The 18248-nt window shown below is 55.9% G+C and overlaps 1 protein-coding gene across 9 annotated transcripts in view; it reads right to left on the bottom strand.

The window, feature by feature from the left end:
• Window positions 1–18248, bottom strand: part of LOC116956211 (myosin-10-like) — a 76831-nt gene that overhangs the window by 8580 nt on the left and 50003 nt on the right. For all 9 annotated transcript variants that reach the window (XM_076052107.1, XM_076052124.1, XM_076052134.1 and 6 more), the window contains 22 exons: window positions 17215–17408; window positions 15703–15824; window positions 15451–15520; window positions 15188–15348; window positions 14050–14158; window positions 13227–13358; window positions 12805–13011; window positions 11629–11766; window positions 11124–11247; window positions 9999–10170; window positions 9683–9895; window positions 8751–8895; window positions 7647–7853; window positions 6960–7064; window positions 5984–6136; window positions 5338–5586; window positions 3952–4164; window positions 3067–3279; window positions 1871–2032; window positions 978–1106; window positions 733–821; window positions 44–167 (listed from right to left, as the gene is read on the bottom strand). In XM_076052107.1, the coding sequence (XP_075908222.1) occupies window positions 44–167; window positions 733–821; window positions 978–1106; window positions 1871–2032; window positions 3067–3279; window positions 3952–4164; window positions 5338–5586; window positions 5984–6136; window positions 6960–7064; window positions 7647–7853; window positions 8751–8895; window positions 9683–9895; window positions 9999–10170; window positions 11124–11247; window positions 11629–11766; window positions 12805–13011; window positions 13227–13358; window positions 14050–14158; window positions 15188–15348; window positions 15451–15520; window positions 15703–15824; window positions 17215–17408 (3431 nt within the window). The remainder of the gene's footprint in view (window positions 1–43; window positions 168–732; window positions 822–977; window positions 1107–1870; window positions 2033–3066; window positions 3280–3951; window positions 4165–5337; window positions 5587–5983; window positions 6137–6959; window positions 7065–7646; window positions 7854–8750; window positions 8896–9682; window positions 9896–9998; window positions 10171–11123; window positions 11248–11628; window positions 11767–12804; window positions 13012–13226; window positions 13359–14049; window positions 14159–15187; window positions 15349–15450; window positions 15521–15702; window positions 15825–17214; window positions 17409–18248) is intronic.

Genomic DNA, 18248 nt, shown 5'->3' with positions numbered 1-18248 from the left:
TTCATTTCATTGCGGCTGCGTTGGCAGGCCCAGGCTGACCGACCTGCAGGCTGGCCTTGCGGAAGCGGTCGTTGAGCAGCTCAACGCTGCCCTGTTCTTCCTCCAGCTCCTCCTCGAGCTGCGAGATCCGGGCCTCCAGCCGCCGCTTGTCGTCCAGGAGACCGGACCTGCGGAGGGAGGGACACGCGCAACCAAAATTGGCCGAACGTCCCGACCGTCAAATCCCCGCTGCTCACGAGTCCTCCGATTCGGCCGACACTTTTCTGGGTAAGGAAACGTCACCGCTATTGCTCTAAATCCGCATCCACACCCGAGCCATCGGTTGTGCAACCCAAATTGCTCTCGGAATAGCGCAACGTAATCGCCTGCTACCGCTTTGTCCGTATCTTAGTGAGCAGTTGCACAACAGGGAAATTAAAACGGGCTTATTCAGGATTGTAAGAGCAAATCAATCTCGATACAATGAAATAAATTCCCGTAAATCGCTGAGCAGATCGCTTGATAGTAAGCAAGAGTCTGCACTGCAAGAAAGTGCCTGGACTGCACAACTGCTCGCAATGAACTTGAACGTCCACTCACTTCCTAGTTGCCGACCAAACTCCTGCTATGCCTGCACCCAGGGGATGGGGCGGCCGCAGGGGACCTCTCCGAGTCGGTCGGGGAGCACGCACACCGTGCCCTACACAGCGGCGGGCTCACTGCTGTATTGTAACCATGGGAATGGCCACTCACTTCCCGGTGGAGTTGTTGGCCAGCTCCTCCGCCAGCTCGTCGCGCTCCTGCTCCACGTGGCGCCGCGCTCGCTCCGCTCCCGACAGCTCCTGCACCGCACACGGCACGGGGAGGGATGGCTGAGCATGCTGCGTCCGACGCGCAAGGTTCAGGCTAGTGAGCCATCCATCGCCAGTCCTGGAAACTCGACCGTGGTGCTCGCATCCGAGGGATTGCCGAGGTGACAACGGTCCGTGCGCCCTCACCTCTTGCATCGTGATGACCTCCGCCTCCAGGTTCTTCACCTTCTTCTCGTTCTCCTTGCCGGCGCTAAAGGCCTCCTCGCGCGCCGCCCGGGCCTCGTCCAGCTCCCTCTGGAAGTCCTTGAACTGGGCCTGCGCCACGGCCGCAATGACGAGGACAACGGGTGAGACGACAAGACTTGTCGCGCAGCGAAGGACGACGATCGCCGCGCCACGAACCCAGCGATAGAACCTGAATAACGTGTGGACCCGGCAGAGAGCTTCGTCCAATCCAATCCCATTTCCCACACCTCCGATTAGCATGGTTGGGTACGTACGGTGAGAAAGAAGTTCAACATACATGCATACATTGATTCTACCATCTCATTTCTCTCTCTCTCTCTCTAAATATCTTACATAGCGTTCTCATTGAAAAAGGGACTTTTACCTCAAAGGACTCACGCCTGGCTGTAAAGTGCGCGGTTACTGATGATGGACGGGCAGCGATTTTGCATTTCGCTGAATAACATTTTCTCTCTTTTCCACGTTTAACCGAAAAAAAAAATCTCCGCCACGACTATCGTCAAAATCTCACATCGCCCTCGTTCGTCACGCACCATCGCATTAACAAGTGTAAAGCATCTACGCTCAACTGTGTTGTAATGGTGCTGTATAGGGGCAGCCGTATTGGTGCGTGCGTGGACAGCACCGTCGCTCTCTGGTCACGGTGTCTACTCGTGAGTTGGAGCGCGGCTAGCGGTGCCGGTGCCACGACCCCAGCCGAACCAACGACACGTGGGTGGCCGCGCTGGGCATTCCTCTCCTCCTCCTCCTGCTGCCACTGTGGGCAACATCGCCCCCAGATCCGGCGGAGCGGTGATCGTGCCCGGCTGCCCACGGCGGCAGATGTCACCGACCTGCAGCTTGCGCAGCTGCTTGACGGCGTCCTCGCGGCCCTTGTTGGCGCCCTCGTTCTGCGACTCCAGCTCCTTGTAGTCCGCCTCCAGCTTCTTCTTGGCGGCGACAGCCAGGGCGCGCTGCTTGCGCTCATCCTCCAGCTCGGACTCCATCTCGCGCACCTGCGTGGAGCGAACAAGCGAGTGCGGCGCACGATGAGCGACGTGCGGCGCACGATGAGCGACGAGCCTGCCGCGTACGACACGGAGCACGCGGTGTAGAGCACAGCACGTGCACAGCACACACAGCAGCCCGCGCAGCACTTGCGTTGCACACGCATTGCGCACACACACACACACAAAGTACACGTGCAATCCACATGGTGCACCCTGTGCATGAACAGTGCGCACATTACACACACAATCAGCATAACACGCACAATACAGACATAACATGCACGTGTAGTACACGTGTAGTGACATAGCGCTGACTGTACGTGCAGGTGGGCACTTGGTACACATGCCGTTGAGGATATACACAGGGCGGAGGAACTGGGGAAGCCCCTGGAACCCTCTGGTGGGTCCGATAAGGGAGGCGTGGCTAGGGCGGAGCCAAGCTGCGCCGAGGGGAATATAAGCAGCGGAGAGCGAGAGCTCTGGGCTGACGGTTCTGGCATTGGACTCGTCTCCTCGTCGCTGCCGCTTTCGCCCGACCATCGCGCGGCCGGACAGCAGTTGGCTGTCTCGGTCGACGCCATCGGTGCAACGCGGACAGGGTCGTGTCTGGGACGGGTCGTACACGCAGCGTGGTCGTGAGAGGGGGCCCGCGTGGTGGCGTGAACTCAACAACAATAAAAGGGGAGGACGGTGCCTCCTGCGACTACCTCGTCTCCGACTGAATGTGTGCTGACGCACGCCGCCTGCGTGCACACACAAGCCTCGAGCCAGAAGGAAGAAGAGACGCACGACACTACACGTGCATGATAAACACAACACACAGCGCAGCGAAAAGCACAGAGCACGCACGAACACAACGGCACACGCTCGTCCTTGGCCCCGCCGCACCACAGCAAGCGGTGCCGCGCCGCGCTTGTTATCCACGGCACCGCGTGCACGACGCTCGGCCGCAGTGCGGCGGCGAGACAGCAGAGCGAGCGGCGGAGTCGGGCGTAGGGGGACCCTGCCCCCGACAACTTCCGCGCGGCCTCGTCGCCCACCTGCTTGACGAGCGAGCGCCGCTTCTCCTCGCCCTGCTCGTCCTTGCCTTGCAGCTCGCGGTCGTACTGCGCCTTCAGCGCCTGCATGTTGACCTCCAGGCGCAGCTTGGCGTCCTCGGTGGCCTGCAGCTCGTCCTCCAGCTCCTCCAGCTGCGTGCGCATCTCCGCCACCTGCTGGTCCAGCGCCCGCTTCGACTTCTCCAGCTCGTGGACCTGAGGAACAACACGCACAGCACACACGGTACGCACACACAGACACACGCGGTGCGAGTTCAACATACATAGAAAGCACGCATGCTCAGGCGCGGGGCCGCGAGCAATTTGACACCGCGAGGCGTACGAGGGGATTTATTCGGGGTGGGTGTGTGCGCCTGTGCAGTTGGGTGCACGAGCGTCTCGGCAAAGGTGATGAAAGGACCTGGAACGCACAGATGCACAGTAGAAAGTAAAAGTGAATTCCTACTCAGAGGAGCGTGGAGGCAGTGCACAGCTCCAGTGGCGGAAGCTCCACATTCCTATGGCAGGGGTAAATCTATCCAAAGGACAATCCTCTGCTGGCTTCCCACAGTGGTACTAATTTCATCGAGCCCGGAGGAATTATGGGCTCAGTCAACCCCCGACCAGGATTTGAACTCGCAACCGTCCAATTGTGAGCCACGAGGCCGGGTACAAGGGAAGGCAAGAACAACAAAATACCTAATGGGTAAAACCACACGCATAACAAAATCTGGCAATGGACTACAGGCGACGATCATGTCACAGCCTGGCGCTGTGAGAACGGCATGAATACCAAATGTACCAACGACTTTATTTGCGCTGCGACGGTCACTTGAGTTTCGTACAGTGGGATGTTTGCAATGCGATTTCTCTCCCGGCGAGCCTTACGCTTTTGCCGACGTCGTCCTTGGAGCTCACGAGGTCCTCCATCTCGGCACGCAGCTGCTTGTTGCTCCGCTCCAGCTCCTCCTTGGCCTCCACCGTCTCCTCGAGTGCCCGTGCCAGCGACAGCGCCTTGGTCTCCTTCTCACGGGCCTCCGCCTCGGCGCGGTCGCGCTCCTCCGCGTAGCGCGCCGACACGCTCTTCTCCTCCGCCAGCATCTGTGGCGGGGTGCGGCGGTGCCGGCGCCATCAGTGTGGGTGGCCGACGGGGCAAACTAGCGCACCTGCCAGTTCAGAATTTATAACGGCACCTGCTTTGCGCTTTCACGTGCCGCAGGTTTTCGCAGGCTTTTTTTTTGTAATGGCTTGGGCTGCGTGTTGAGCATTTCTTTTCCGAGCTTTCGCCACGCACTGCTGTGGGGAACCTTGAGGAGTTGAAGTGTGGGCAAAGAAGCCTCGCAGTGGTGAGAGGAGAAACGCTCAAGACGTGGCCCAAACCGGATAAAAAACACACTTGAACCATTACAGGTAAAGCCTGACAGACCACAGGGGAAGTGCTATAAGTGAGCGCCTATTAAACCAAGCAAGAACATGAATGGGCAGGGTGGTCAGTACCACATCCGTCTCCCCCCAGTGCTGATATTCGCACATGACACCAAGTACTCAATTTAAGGCTGAGTCGAACTAAGGATAGCACAGGACAGTTGAAGATATCACCGGCCACGGATACTGCTGTCCATGGCTGGAAATGAAACCCAGGCCACTGGCATCATAGCACACGTGCAAGCTACAAAGATGGTCACTGCATCGTGCGCTTTCAGATGCCATTCTGCGGCCGCCTGGAACGCTCTTTCCTTCTGATATTAGGATGCCACTGGAGCTATGCAGTTTTAAATCGAGTTTGAAAACTAAATTCTTTACAACTGCTTTTTGTTTTTAGTTTGTTGTCCATCCCCCACACCTCAGATTAGCACAGTTGGCTATGTACAGTGTGAAAGAAGTTCAGCATACATACTAAACTAAACAATTTTTTTTATTTTACCAGGTAAGGCCCAATGAGCTATATAGCTATTTTTCAGAAGCGACCTGGCCACAAATGATAGCTAAATTTACAGCAGCCAAATGCTCTAAACGCGACCACGGGGAATGAGACATGCAAACTCCAAATATACAAGCGTCAAGGTCAGGATAAAACCCACGACCTCCTGCATAACAGGCAAGATATTTAACATCTCGCCATCGTCGCACCCATACATACATACTCCGCCACTGCTCCTCTCACACGCACACACACAACGTGCTTATGAACAAGGCCACATGGACATCGCCGGTTCCGCCCCCCCCTTCGCTCGCCATCGCGTGGAGGACCAAGTGGCGACGGTCGCCGCGCACCTGGTCAAACTTCTTCTGCTTCTTCTCGAGGTTGGACACGGTCTGCCGCTGCTGGTCCAGATCCACGGTGAGGTCATCGAGCTCCTGCTGCAGACGGTTCTTGGTCTTCTCCACCTTGTCGCACGCGGCGCTCTTCTCCTCCAGCCGCTGGGTCAGCGCCTCCATGTCCTTCAGCATCTTCTTCTTGCCCTCCTCCAGGCCCTCCAGGGACCCCACGTCCTCCTCCACCTTCTTGCGCGCCTCAGCCAGCTGTGCGGGGGGGGGAAAGCACGAGGGCGCGTCCCAGTCATCTCCTCTCCCCAAAGACCTTGCAACTGACGCTGCGCATGGTTGTGTGTGCCTGTGCGTGCCAGTGATCACCTCTGTGCCAGTCCGCACACCTATGTATGGCAGTGGGTACGCAAGGGAGACGAAGGTGGTCGGGCATGGTGGTGGCTACCTACCCCCTCGTGTGCTGTGCTGGCCTTCATAGGTGCTCGATAATAGCACTTGCCCAAACAGTCTGTTATAAGCTATACAGGGATCTTAGTCGATGGAAGTGTATATTTGTGTGTACCACTGTATACCCGGGTGTGTCAGTGTGTACCTGCATATGCCAGTGTGTATTTGTGTGTGCCAGTGATCTCCTACGTGTGCCAGTGATCACCTGAGCATGTAGGGAGGTCATCTGCTTCTCCAGGTTCTTCTTCGCCTCCTCTTCCTCCTCCAACTGCTCCTGGAGCCCGTTCTTCTCATCCTCCAGCTGGCGGACCTTTGTGCTGGCATTCAACTTTTGCCGCGTCTCCTCCTGCAGCTGCTCCTGAGGAGGCAGAGCACGCGCGTCAGGTACGGCTCGCTCAGGTTTCACACGCGTGCACGTGCGTCAAAGCACCAGGGTGTTTGTCACGTGCCTGCAGCCAGCAGATAGTTTCCTGGACGAGTGACGCAGATTAAAGCCACGAGGCTTGATGAGACCAAGTCAAGTAAATTACATCTTTGTCTTCAACACGTGGCGGCTTGCTGGCACACAAATCTGCCACTCCAAGCGCCAAACTTGGAGAACAGATTTGTCTCATCAAGCTCGTTTTCTGGAGTCCTGCCGAGTTTGCGCATAGGAGCGGGGGGGGAGGGTAGGGTGCGATAATTGCGAAGGTATAGTCTCAATTATGTAATTAAGTGGGAACCTCAATGTTACACAAAATGTTTCCTTGACTGAAAAGCTGCAGCAGGGAAACACGTTTCAGACCACGTTTGCAGCCCACTGTTCCCGAGGCCCCGAAGATAAAAGGCAACCAATGTACACTCTAGCATCCCAGCGGGCAAAGCAGAATTATATCTGTCTGTATTCCCCTGTGGAACGGATTTTGCACGCCCGCTGGTGTGAATCAATGTGTTCGGTTTCTTAATTTTCAGCTGAGCTCACGCCTGTCTCACATGGTTGACAAAAGCAGCTCACGAAAAAAAACCAGAACAGAGGCAACCTAAAACCCTCTACATTACCAAACGTACGCAGTTGACAACTCGTGGTTAACAATTGGCGACGGTCACAAAATAAAAACTACATTCATTTTTTAAAACTCTTCATTTCTGGACGAGTGGTAATTTGCGCGTGCGAACGAGCATGCAAGTCCGGAGGTCGGCACCTGCGTTTCTTGCAGCTGCGACTCCAGGCTCGACACCTCCTTGGCCAGCTTGTGGGCCTTGCCCTCGGTTTCCGACAGCAACGTGGACACGTTCTCCAGCTCGTTCTGCACCGCGGAGGAGGGAGGTGGGGCACACGGGGGTTCACAGTCGAATCGACGTATGCAGCAAACCAGGGCGATCGACGTGCTTCAAAAGCGACTCCGTTGAATACAGCAGAGGGGGCCAAGATAGTAGCTCCCTTCTGTTGTCTTGATCAGGCACCTCGCACCAACCCTAGCTCTGCTATTTTGATGACTATCAAAACGATGATGGTCATGATCACAGCAACGATAACTGGGATAGTAACAATGATGGTGAAGGTAATTATCATGGCGATGAAGAAAACAAAGGATGACGATGATGATAATAATAACGGTCATGCCGAATACAATGACACCTATCGCCAACGGACACAATGACATCTATAAATCGCGGTAAAACAACGGTGACGACAAAGATATGGTGAAATGTGACGGCGAATACAATGATTGGCGGTGACGGCGATCGTGACGACATCCTTCTTATCAATGGAGACGTGGCGCAAAAGGCTCCAGGGGGCCAACACCGCGAGGCGACCGGCGACAGAGAGAGGGAAAAATGCACGATCGTAACGACATTGACGACGGCGACGATGGTTCGAAGCGCACCTGCAGCTTGGAGGCGCGATCGCCGAGCTCGGCGCGCGACCTCTCGCTCTCCGCCGCCTTGACCTGCAGCTCCTGCAGCAGCCCGTCCGTCTTCTTGCGCTTCTGCTCCGACTCGGAGCGCGACTGCGCCAGTGCGCGCACCTCGGACAGTAGCTCCTGGCGCTCGGCCTCCAGCGACTGCTTCGACTTCTCCAGGTTGCCCTTGAACTGCAGCAGCAACGCCGTGGACACAGACGCCATGGCGGTCACCAAAACGCACCATCTCAATATGCTCCTCCAACACGTGACGTAGCCGGGATAAAAACCACACCTGAACCATCATAAGTTTAGTCCGACAGACCACAGGACAGGTGCTGTTAGTGAGCACCTATTGGGGGAGACCACGGTGGCGAGATAACTACCTCGCCTGGTTCGATATCGACCTCGACGCCTGTATGTGTTCTCTCCGTGGTCGTGTGTATTTTTCTCCAGGTCTTCCAGTTTTTTCCCTCCACATTTAGAAACGTGCATTTAGAATATTGCCAAATATAAATTTCCACATGATAAACCACTTCATTGAGCTAACATTTGTGGCCAGGTCAGCTCTAAAAAAAGCGATAGCTCAGTGGGCTCGCAGCAAGGGTTGCACAGGTGGTTGACACCTGACCGTCCTGGACCTCGTCAGCTCTTTCCTCTTGGTTTCTGTCCTCTGGGTGCCCGCTTCAACGCCTGTCTGGGTAACCTGCCCTGACTCTAACAGGGTCCAAGTCAGGGATAGGGAACCTATCGCCACGTGCGGAACAGATACGGCCCACAACTTTATTTCATATGGCCCATGCCCACATGAGGTCCAGGAACAATATATACCGGTCACTGCAAGCATCTTAGTCACACTAAATCGGGTCCTAGAAAGTCAATATTTTCACGCTGGTAGCACAGCGCACTCACTCACTTGTGTCACCGCAAGGGCCTTTTGCCATAGCTGCAACGTGCCCGTCGGAGGTATTTGAAAGTCCCTAGGCAAGGAGGTTACCCACTTCCCTAGTTTAATTGGAATGTCTCCCCCACCCTGGAATCGTTTGCCGATTGCGATAAAGAGATAGAGAGGAGCGCGGAGGAGCTTACCCTCTTCGCCTGCTCCAGCTGCTCCGAGAGCTCTTCCAGCGTCTGGCCGTGGCGGTGCCGCATGTCCACGATGGCCGCCTCATGGGATTTCGTCTCCTCCTCGATCGCCTTCTTCAGCTCCGCCACCTCTTGCTCTCGCTTTGTGCTGCAGGGATCGACGGACGGGTGTGTGGGTGTGTGGGTGTGTGGGCGTCCGATAGTGTAGCGATAGCGCGCTTCGCTGCGAACCCGGCGACCTGAATTAAATTCCCGCTCACGCCCAACACCAGTGACGATTATCTGAACCGGACCTGGGCCTCCCCTGGGTCGACAAATGACTACCTGGTGCGGTGTGTAAACATCACCACTAGGTAGACGAAGGCAGCCGGGCGTGGTGCTGGCCACTCACCCCCTCGTGTGCAGTTTCGGCCTTCATAGTTGCTCGCTAACAGCGCTTGCTCCAACAGTCTATTTAAGGCTATACGGGGGGGGGGGTCTTTGTGTGGGTGTGTGGGCGGGCGGCCACGAGAGAAGAGCGGGATGAGCGCAACGGGGGGTGGATGGAGAGGAAGGTGAATACAAAGACTCGTGGAAACACACGACTTTGGGCGGGCCTGCTGAATTGGGGACGTGCACACACCGATCTGAACCTGGCGTGACTTACATGCCGAATGAAAACGGTCTGTGCTGATTTAACAAAAAAAAGACGTTAATGACGCGACTATTTCACGCGAAGTTTGTTATTTTTAATTCCAAAAACTTCCTTTCTGTCAAATATTGGGCTCCGAAGAGCAACACAGACCGAGCCACAAACACCGAGCCGTCCAACTCTTTCTTCAAAGTCACGGCAAATTCATCGCCGTTTCCATTCCCTCGCAATTTCCTCACTACCCACGGGCAACGTCCCCTGGTCGTCCCCTTCACACGCACGCACGCACACACAGCACACGCACCGGAGCTCCTGCTGGGCGGCAGTGGTGTCGAGGGTGTCCTCAAGCTCCGTCTTGAGGGCCTCGAGCTCCTCGCTGAGGTCTCGCTTCTGCTTCTCGGCCTTGTTCCGCGACGTCTTCTCCGACTCCAGGTCCTCGGCCAACTCGCCCATCTGCGACTGCAGCTCGCGCAGCTGCTTCAAGACGTTGTTCTTCTGCAGAGTTTCCTCGTCGCCCCTGCGCCCGCAACGAGCACGCGGCGCACGTGAGCGGCGTGCGCGAGCGACACAACGCGCAGGCGCGACGTTGCACGTGACCACGCCGCACGCGATCGACCAACCTGGCGAGGGCAGCCTGCAGCTCCTCCTCCTTCTTGGCGAGCAGCATCTTGAGCTCAATGATCTGCTGCTGCAGCTCGGCGATCTGGTCCTGCAGGTCGGTGCTCTCCCCGTCCAGCTTGCGCTTCGCCTTCTCCAGCTCCTGCCGCGTCTTCTCCTCCTTCTTGAGGCGCTCTGCGAGGGGTCACGCGGGGGGCGCGGCAGGGAGTTACTGGAACTGGTGGACGCACTGCCTGCACTGTGCTCCGTGCCAACCACTCGTCTCCTTCCGCCACTAGCCGAGCTGCATTGGCTTCCGGTTTGCCGAAATAACACTTTATAAGGCCGCACTCATTGCACACAGATGAAGCACAATACCTCGCCGATCTCGTTAAGGAGCATAAACCATCTCGTGAACTCCGGTCATCCTCGCAGCGGCTTTTGGCTAATGAGATGCGCTTCTGCGGCCGTCTGGAACGTTCTTCCTTCCAATATTAGGAAGTCACTGGAGCTATGCACTTTTAAATCATCCAGATTGAAAACTAATTTCTGTAGAACTGCTTTTTAGTTTGTTGTCCTTCTCTCGCACCTCCTATTAGCATGGCTGGCTACGTATGGTGCGAAAGAAGTTCAACATGTATGCATACATACATGTGCGTGGCTGGGGAGAGCAGTGGCGTGGTAGTTAGCAATCTGCGCTATGAACCTGCCGACCAAAGTTTGTTTCCCACTCACGGACAACGTCAATGACGCATATCTGAACTGGCCCTGGTGTTCCCCTAGGTTGACTTAGCCTTAAGTGAGTACCTGAGTGCGGTGTGTGTAAACGTGGCGACTGGGGAGACAAAGGCAGTCAGGCGTGGTGCTGGCCACCCAACCCCTCATGTGCTGTGTGGCCTTAATAGATGCTCACTAACTAACAGCAAAACAATCTGTTAAGGCTATACAGGGGATCTTTGTCTTTGCGCCTGCATGTATACGTGTGTTTGCGTGTGTGCGTGTCTGTATCTGCGTGTGTGTGTGCCTACGTGTGTGTGCCTACGTGCGTGCGCCTGGGTGTGCGTCCTTGCCCGAGGCTGCGTGTGCACGTGTGCACGTGTGCCTGTGTGCGCCTATGCACGCGTGTGCGCGTGTGTGCAAGGGTTCACCCTCGAGGTCGGCGATCATGGCCTCGTGCTTGTGCTTCACTTTGAGCAGGTTCTTCGCTTTCTCCTCCTCCTCTGTGAGATGCGTCCCAACCTCGGCCACGCGCTCCTCCAGCAGCTTCTTCTCCTGCACGCATGCGGAGCGGGGCCGGTGCGCGTAGAGAGGGAGGGCACGCGCGCGCCCGCGGGAGACGCGTTAGCGTCAACGGCCCAGGGACCCATCCTCCCCCCCCCAACTCTTCGCTGCGTGTCAGCGTTAATAAATAACCCCATGATGTAATTCGATAAGAGGAAGCTAACGCCAATTTGCAGGCCAGGTGCTAGGTCACCTTGTGCCCACGGGGACAGCTGCCACTGGGGGTGCCCTTTGAAATGTTGAGATGCGATGTTGTCAGGCCGCTGACGGCGTGCGGAAGACGCGACGTCAAAAGCAAATCGTTATCATTACGATCGTGATTGCTCAACCGCCAAGAGCAATTGTAAGCGGAACGAGCAACGTGCCAAACACCTTTGTGATCTTGGAGCTGTGGTCTTCCAGGAGGATGATGTCCTCCTCCATCTTCTTCACCTTCGCCTCCGTCGTCACCTTTTCCAGCTGCAGCTTCTGCCGAGCAGCCTCCTCCTCCTCCAGCTGTTCCTCCAGGTCCTGGGTGAAAAAGTTTTCAACGGGCGCGTCAAGGCGGTCGCCGGCCGTCTGCAACGCTCTTTTCCTTCCGATATTAGGAAGACACCGGAGCTGTGCACTTTTAAATCATCCAGATTGAAAACTAATTTAATTCGAACTGCTTTTTCTGTTTTAGTTTGTTGTCCTTCCCCGCACCGCTGATTAACGCGGTTGGCTACCTACGATGTGAAAGAAGTTCAACATACATACATATAACGTGGTTGGCTACCTACGGTGTGAAAGAAGTTCAACATACATACATATATGTCACGCGAGCGGGGCGGCAGAGAACAGAACTCGAACATCATTCACCGATAACACGAAGGCCGCGTGTCAAGTGAAAGGTGGTAAAGCAGGGTGTCGACACGACCAACCCCGGCTGTTTTGAGTGTCCAAATGGGATTCAAGCACAACAAAGTGACGACGTACACTGAAACACGAGAATAAAACGCTATATTTGCCCAAGTATGGGGTGATTTCTGTTGGTGAGCAACTATTCACATTGAGTTGAGCTACGGGAGGCCGTGGATAAAGAATCAAACACACGTACGTCCACAATCGCAGCGGAGTGCGATAACCACTGTGCTCACCACTCCCCAAATCATGTGGAATACACAAAGGAAAAGATCCCCCATATAGCCTTAACAGACTGTTAGGGCAAGTGCTGTTAACAAGAACCCATGAAGGTTGGCACGGCATACGAGAGGGGTGGGTGGCCAGCTCCGCGCCCGGCCGCCTTTGTCTACCCAGTACCGATGTTTACTACACACCGCACCAGGTACTCATTTGAGGACGAGTCGACCTCGGGGAGGAGGCCCAGAACCGGTTCAGATAATCGTCACCGGTGTTGGCCATGAGCAGAAATCAAACTCGGGTCGCTGAGTTCGTAGCGCGGGGCGCTAACCGCTACACGCACACACGCGCACACACAAGATCTCCGCTTCAACTCGACTCTCTTTCCTTTACTTGGGACGGCGACTGCCAATCATCCGGTGCGCGCATCTGCCAATCATATCGCACCTGCACGTGTTGCTGCATCTTCTTCTTGTCCTGTGCGAGCGCCTGCACGCGCTCCTCTTCCTCCTCGACGCGCGCCTCCAGGTCGTGCAGGATGTCCTCCAGCTCCTGCTTCTTGGCGGCGAGGCGGGAGCGCATCTCCTCCGCCTCGGCGCACAGCTCCGTCTCCGCCTGCAGCTGCTCCGCCAGGATCTGCTTCTCCTCCACGAGCTACAGTGCCAACGAGAGTCACAATTGTCACCTGTGCTGCCCCGGTCGCCCATACTGCCCCGGTCACCCATGCACCCCGCTCAACCCTTGCACCCCGCTGACAACACTCACCCTTGCACCCGCTCACCCATCTCACCCTTGCACACCGCTCACCACCCTTGCACCTTTGAATCCTGTTCACCCTTGCACCCCGCTCACCCGTGCAACCTGCTCACCTGCGCGTGCTTGCGCTCCAAATCGACGAGGTCGCACTCGGCTTTGCTCTGTTTCTCCTTCACCTTCTGCAGCTCCTCCTCCTTCGCCTGCAGCTCCTCCTCCTGCCGCGTCACCTGCAGCAGCGGCTTCACCTGCACGCAACGAGCAGGAGGACGGCACACGTGACGCACAGATGGTACAAACGCGGCACACACAAACATAAACGCGCATGGCACACACACACACACACACAGTACACACGTGAGCGGCGCACGCACATGGTACACACGTGCACACACACACAGCACACACACACACACACGGTACGCACACACAAGGTCCACGTCAATCTGTAAGAATGATGCCACCACCATCGACGCCTGCAGAACCAGAAACAATGTAATAACAAGAACAAAGTTAAAAGCTGGTGCCTTCACGCTACTCAATGGACATTGGCATCGGCACTTGTCTCCAGTAGCGAGCTTAAGTCGGTGGTGGAAATTCCACATTCCTCTGTTTTCGACGTGTCTCTCCGAACAGCCACAGTTAATTGGCCGATTAGCACGGTTAGGATATGTACGGTGCGAAAGAAGTTCATCATACACACATATACATGTAGCGTGGTGCTCAATCGATCTACGCTGGAGAGATGTTGGGCCGAGCCGATCACCGGCCGAGATCTGAGTTTCTGGGGCCTTCCGTGAGTGAGGCCGATAATAAATAAACATTCAGATTCTGAAGCGCCCTGGCAACCGCGTCAACCCAGCCTCCGCCCCACCCCCCCCCCCCCAGTCCTTCGTGCAAAGTGGCCAAGGAAGGAGAGTTCCTTCACGTCCCCCTCACCTTGGTGAACATACGCCACCACTGCCAGTTGCGGAGCTTGAGGTAGGCGGCGCAGTTCCTCTGGATCACCTTGAGGGCGCTCATCTGCTGCTGCCGGCGCCCAAACGCCCTGCGCGTCACCACGACAAAACGGCGCACGCGCGATTGAGCTGGCGTGGGTGGCCCCCAGCCAGGTGCTCACCGGGGGAGGGCCCCCCTCACCCCCCCCCCTCCTCGGTAAATGCACGGCACAGCTCTTGGCAGGAAGCTTGAGTAACGTGCTCGGACGCGTCGTTGCGCTGTCGTCCAGTACAACGACTAAACTGTTGAAACATTTTTTTACTTGACCAGGTAAGGCCCACCGAGCTATACGCAGCTCTTTTTCAGAAGCGACCTGGCCACAAATGATAGCTCAACGAAGTGGCTTAGCATTACGTGGAAACTTCGAGCAGCCGAATACTCTAAACGCAAGTTGGTTCTAAATGCGGCGGGAAAAACCGAAGGCCATGGAGAAAAACCCACGTGACCACAGGAAGAGAGAACACACAAACTCCAAATATACAACGGTCGTCAGGGTCGTGATCGAACCCACGACCTCCTGTACATCAGGCGAGGTAGTTAACATCTCGCCACCGTGGCACCCCTTAAACATCAACTGGCTGTTTAAAGACGTCACGTAATTTACGGGTTTATTAATTGGGTAGAACAGCATAGCAAATAACGCCCCCCCCCCTGGCTCCCCACTGAAACTACTGCAGGCAATGCGGAGCATCGACGACTAAAAGAGGGATGCAAAACTGAGCCCTTGCGGGCAGGATGGGAAACCACATGCACAGAGTTTACCACACGGAGATTAGAGGAAGGGCGAAGGTGAGGCGGAAGGATAAAGCAAACGGGGAGCATGACTGCAGTGACGTGAAGGGTGGTGGCGAGACTTTCTCCAGATCGAAGTGGAGGAGGGGAGATCAATTACATAGAAGCGTGGTCACATCAGCCATGAGGATTGTGCGCGATGCTTTTTTATCCACGAACGCATTTAATTTTTTAGCCGCGCGTCGACAGAACCACTGAGCCGGGGCTGCGGGGGGGGGAGGGGGGGGTAGGCAGCGGGAGTGACTGCGGCCGCGGCAGTTTCCAGAGACGCCCGGGTGCCACCTACTTCCTGGCGAGGTATCCGCGGCACGAGGCCTGGAAAAGGATGACGATGTCAGTGATCTTCATGTCGCGCTCCTCCTCGAGGTGGGCGAGCACGCCCGCGCGGAAGAAGATCTTGCTCTGTCCGATCCGGAAGAGGTTGGGATCCAGCTCCAGTGCCCGGATCTACCGTGAGCGAGGTCAGAGCTCAGCTTTGAGAGAACTTGAGCGGATGATGATGATGCATTACAGCAGCAGCATGAAAACCATCAGGCAGCGTGTACCTACCATGAGTTCGCAGGCTTGCTTTCCGTCCATGAAACCCTTGGGAATGGCATTTGGAGTCAAGATTTCATATCTGCAGTGAAAATCCAGACGAGACGTGTGTTCAGGATAGCAGTGGCTCACACACACTGCTTGGGTGTTGATACACCAGACAGGAGGCGTGCACGAACACTGAACAGGTGCAGGTCACGAGAACACTGGACACGTGTGGTGCGCGAGAAGGCTGATGGGTCATGCGGGGGGGGGTCGACTAACCGCTGGCGGAACTCCTGGAAGACGATGCGGTTGGGGAAGCCCTGCCGGCAGATGCGGATGCCCTCGAGGACTCCGTTACAGCGCAGCTGGTCCAGCACGAGGTGGGGCTCCAGCTTGCCCGCCTGCGTCCAGCGACGCGTGCACAAGCAGGCAAGAAGCACAAGCACTCTAAACTTTAACTTTTAAACTAAACTTTTTCATTTTATTTACCAGGTAATGCCCACTTTTTCAGAAGCGAACTGGCTGAGTCGACCTAGGGGAGGCCCAGGACTGGTTCAGATATTCGTCTCCAATGTTGGCCACGAGCGGGAATCCAACTCGCGTCACCAGGTTCGTACCTTAGTGTGCTAACCGCTACACTACCGCTCCCCACAAGACTCACACACACTCACACAACAACAACCGCCATTCATCACTAAGTGGTGGTGACATCACGACGGTTGTGCCAGGCTATGTGCACGTTGAGGCCACGTGAAGTGTTGAACGCCCGCTGGCAGGTCACGGGGCAGACCCAGGTGCCAGGGGTCGACTGACTGAGATGACTGGCTGATGCACCACCTGTGCGCTCCTCACACAATCCAGCCTGGTTAAACCCAGGATTGATCGGAGGTAGGCCAGCTTAAATGTTTCTAACCGGTGAATATGTTCCATTAGGGGGGTCCACGTTTCGCAAGCGTAGAGAAGGGAGGGAATGACCGTGGCCGAGAAGGCCTGAAGCTTCGTGCGGAGCGACAGACCAGGTAGCTTCCACACAGCGTTTATACAACCGATGAAAAGATAATGCTGCTCGACTGATTCGGAGTGAGACCTCTGCTGTCATGAGCACACTGCCCAGGTATGGAAAACTCTCCACTCTCTCCAAAAACTGCCCCATCACCAATTGGGAGTTGTGGGGGTGGAGTGTCCGATGGTACAAAATACCCAGGCAGGTGCGTAGTTTTGGTGGGGCTGATGGTAAGGCCCCACCTCTGAGTGGCATGCTCGAAGTTCAGCAGCAGCACCTCCAACTCCTCCTCTGAGTGAGCGGTAATTACCAGATCATCGGCATACATAACGTGGTTTACCAATAGGGAGCCATCCCTTGACCGCACACGGGCATCGATCAGCCTTCCATTGTATCTGTACCAGATGTAAATTCCTCCGGTACAGCCATTAAAGACTTCACGAACGGGGTTTGGCCAGGAGACGTCATAGACGCCTGTTCCCCCGGGGTTACCAGTCTCGCACCCATCCAGAGCCCCCATTTGGCCACTGTGGTGGTTACAAACTCCATGAGGGGAATGGTCAATCTAAATTGGCCCTCCCCCCACGGCACTGCCCACCACAGCTTTGCCGTCTGGGGTTGTTTTTGCCTGACTCACACAGACACACGTGCACGTACATGGCCAATACAGCTCTGAACTGACATATGGGGCCCGTGCCCATGGCAACAAGACAGGGCAGATCTCAGCGCCGCACGCACGTACAAACACGCACGCACGCACACACGCACGCACACACGCACAAACTCACCCTCTTCTCGTGGTTGGGGATGATGCAGCGCACGAAGTTGGGGTTGGTGTTGCGCAGCGTGGCCATGAGCTTGGACAGCTGCTCCTTGTAGAGCTGTCCCACTGTGCGGAACATACCCTTGCGCGTCTTGTAGGTCGAGCCGAACGCCGTCTCTGCCATGCCCGACACCTGGTCCAGCCCCACAATGCGGTCCACTGCCGGTTGGTGAGGGGGGTGGGGGGGGCACCACACGGCGTGGGTGAGCGTCGCTACTACCAACGCAAACCGGCCCCAAAACTGGCTACCCGCCCGCCCACCAACCACGAGCGGCTCGTGTGGTCTACGGTGTTGTCAACACCCTCAACCACCCATCCCCCCCCCCCTCCGTGCCCACCCATTTATCTCTGACCCCCCCAGCCGACCTCTCTGTCGGCTTCAACGCGTGTGGTTTGTTACATCTCTTCCCGCTTGGTATCGCGGCTCAAGGGGTTAATCGGGAGGTTCATTGCAAGGTAACGGTCTCCTTCACTCTCAGGTGCTTCAGCTCTCCCTTTGCTGGACAGGTACGCATCGCGCGTGCTCCATTTATGCCACTGGCAAGCGTAGACTACAATTTGCTTCACAACCCAAATGTTAATTTGAATTACTAGCAGTCATTATCCGAGAGCAATAGTAAATGGAAAGCCCCGTTTAGCCTTTCTCGCTACGCAGCATTGTCGAGTCAAGTGCTGGAAACGTTTCATTTCATTCGTAGGCAGCTGGGTAGCCGGGTGGTCAGCATGCGTCACAATGAGCCAGTCTTGATATATTATGGCATATAAGCATGAAATAAATGCAAATCCTTTCGTCAGCGAGCGCTATTCGTAGGATGGTTCAGTGGCCAGTTTCGCGGGCACCGTTATCAATAGAGCGTGCCGTCTGCCGTTATCAATGTACGTTAAAGGCCCGCGACGTCGCTTGCAAGAGTGGGTTCACGATGTGACGTGTCGCAATGCGAATACAACTGCATTTGAAAACCTACACGAGCACATTTGGTAGTTTGCGCCGTTCTTATC

Source organism: Petromyzon marinus, chromosome 3, assembly GCF_048934315.1.
Source record: "Petromyzon marinus isolate PM22_M1 ecotype Great Lakes invasive population chromosome 3, UKy_Petmar_22M1.pri1.0, whole genome shotgun sequence".
NCBI lineage: Eukaryota > Metazoa > Chordata > Hyperoartia > Petromyzontiformes > Petromyzontidae > Petromyzon > Petromyzon marinus.
Note: the sequence above shows the minus strand (reverse complement) of the source record. Positions and strands in the feature narration are given on the sequence as shown.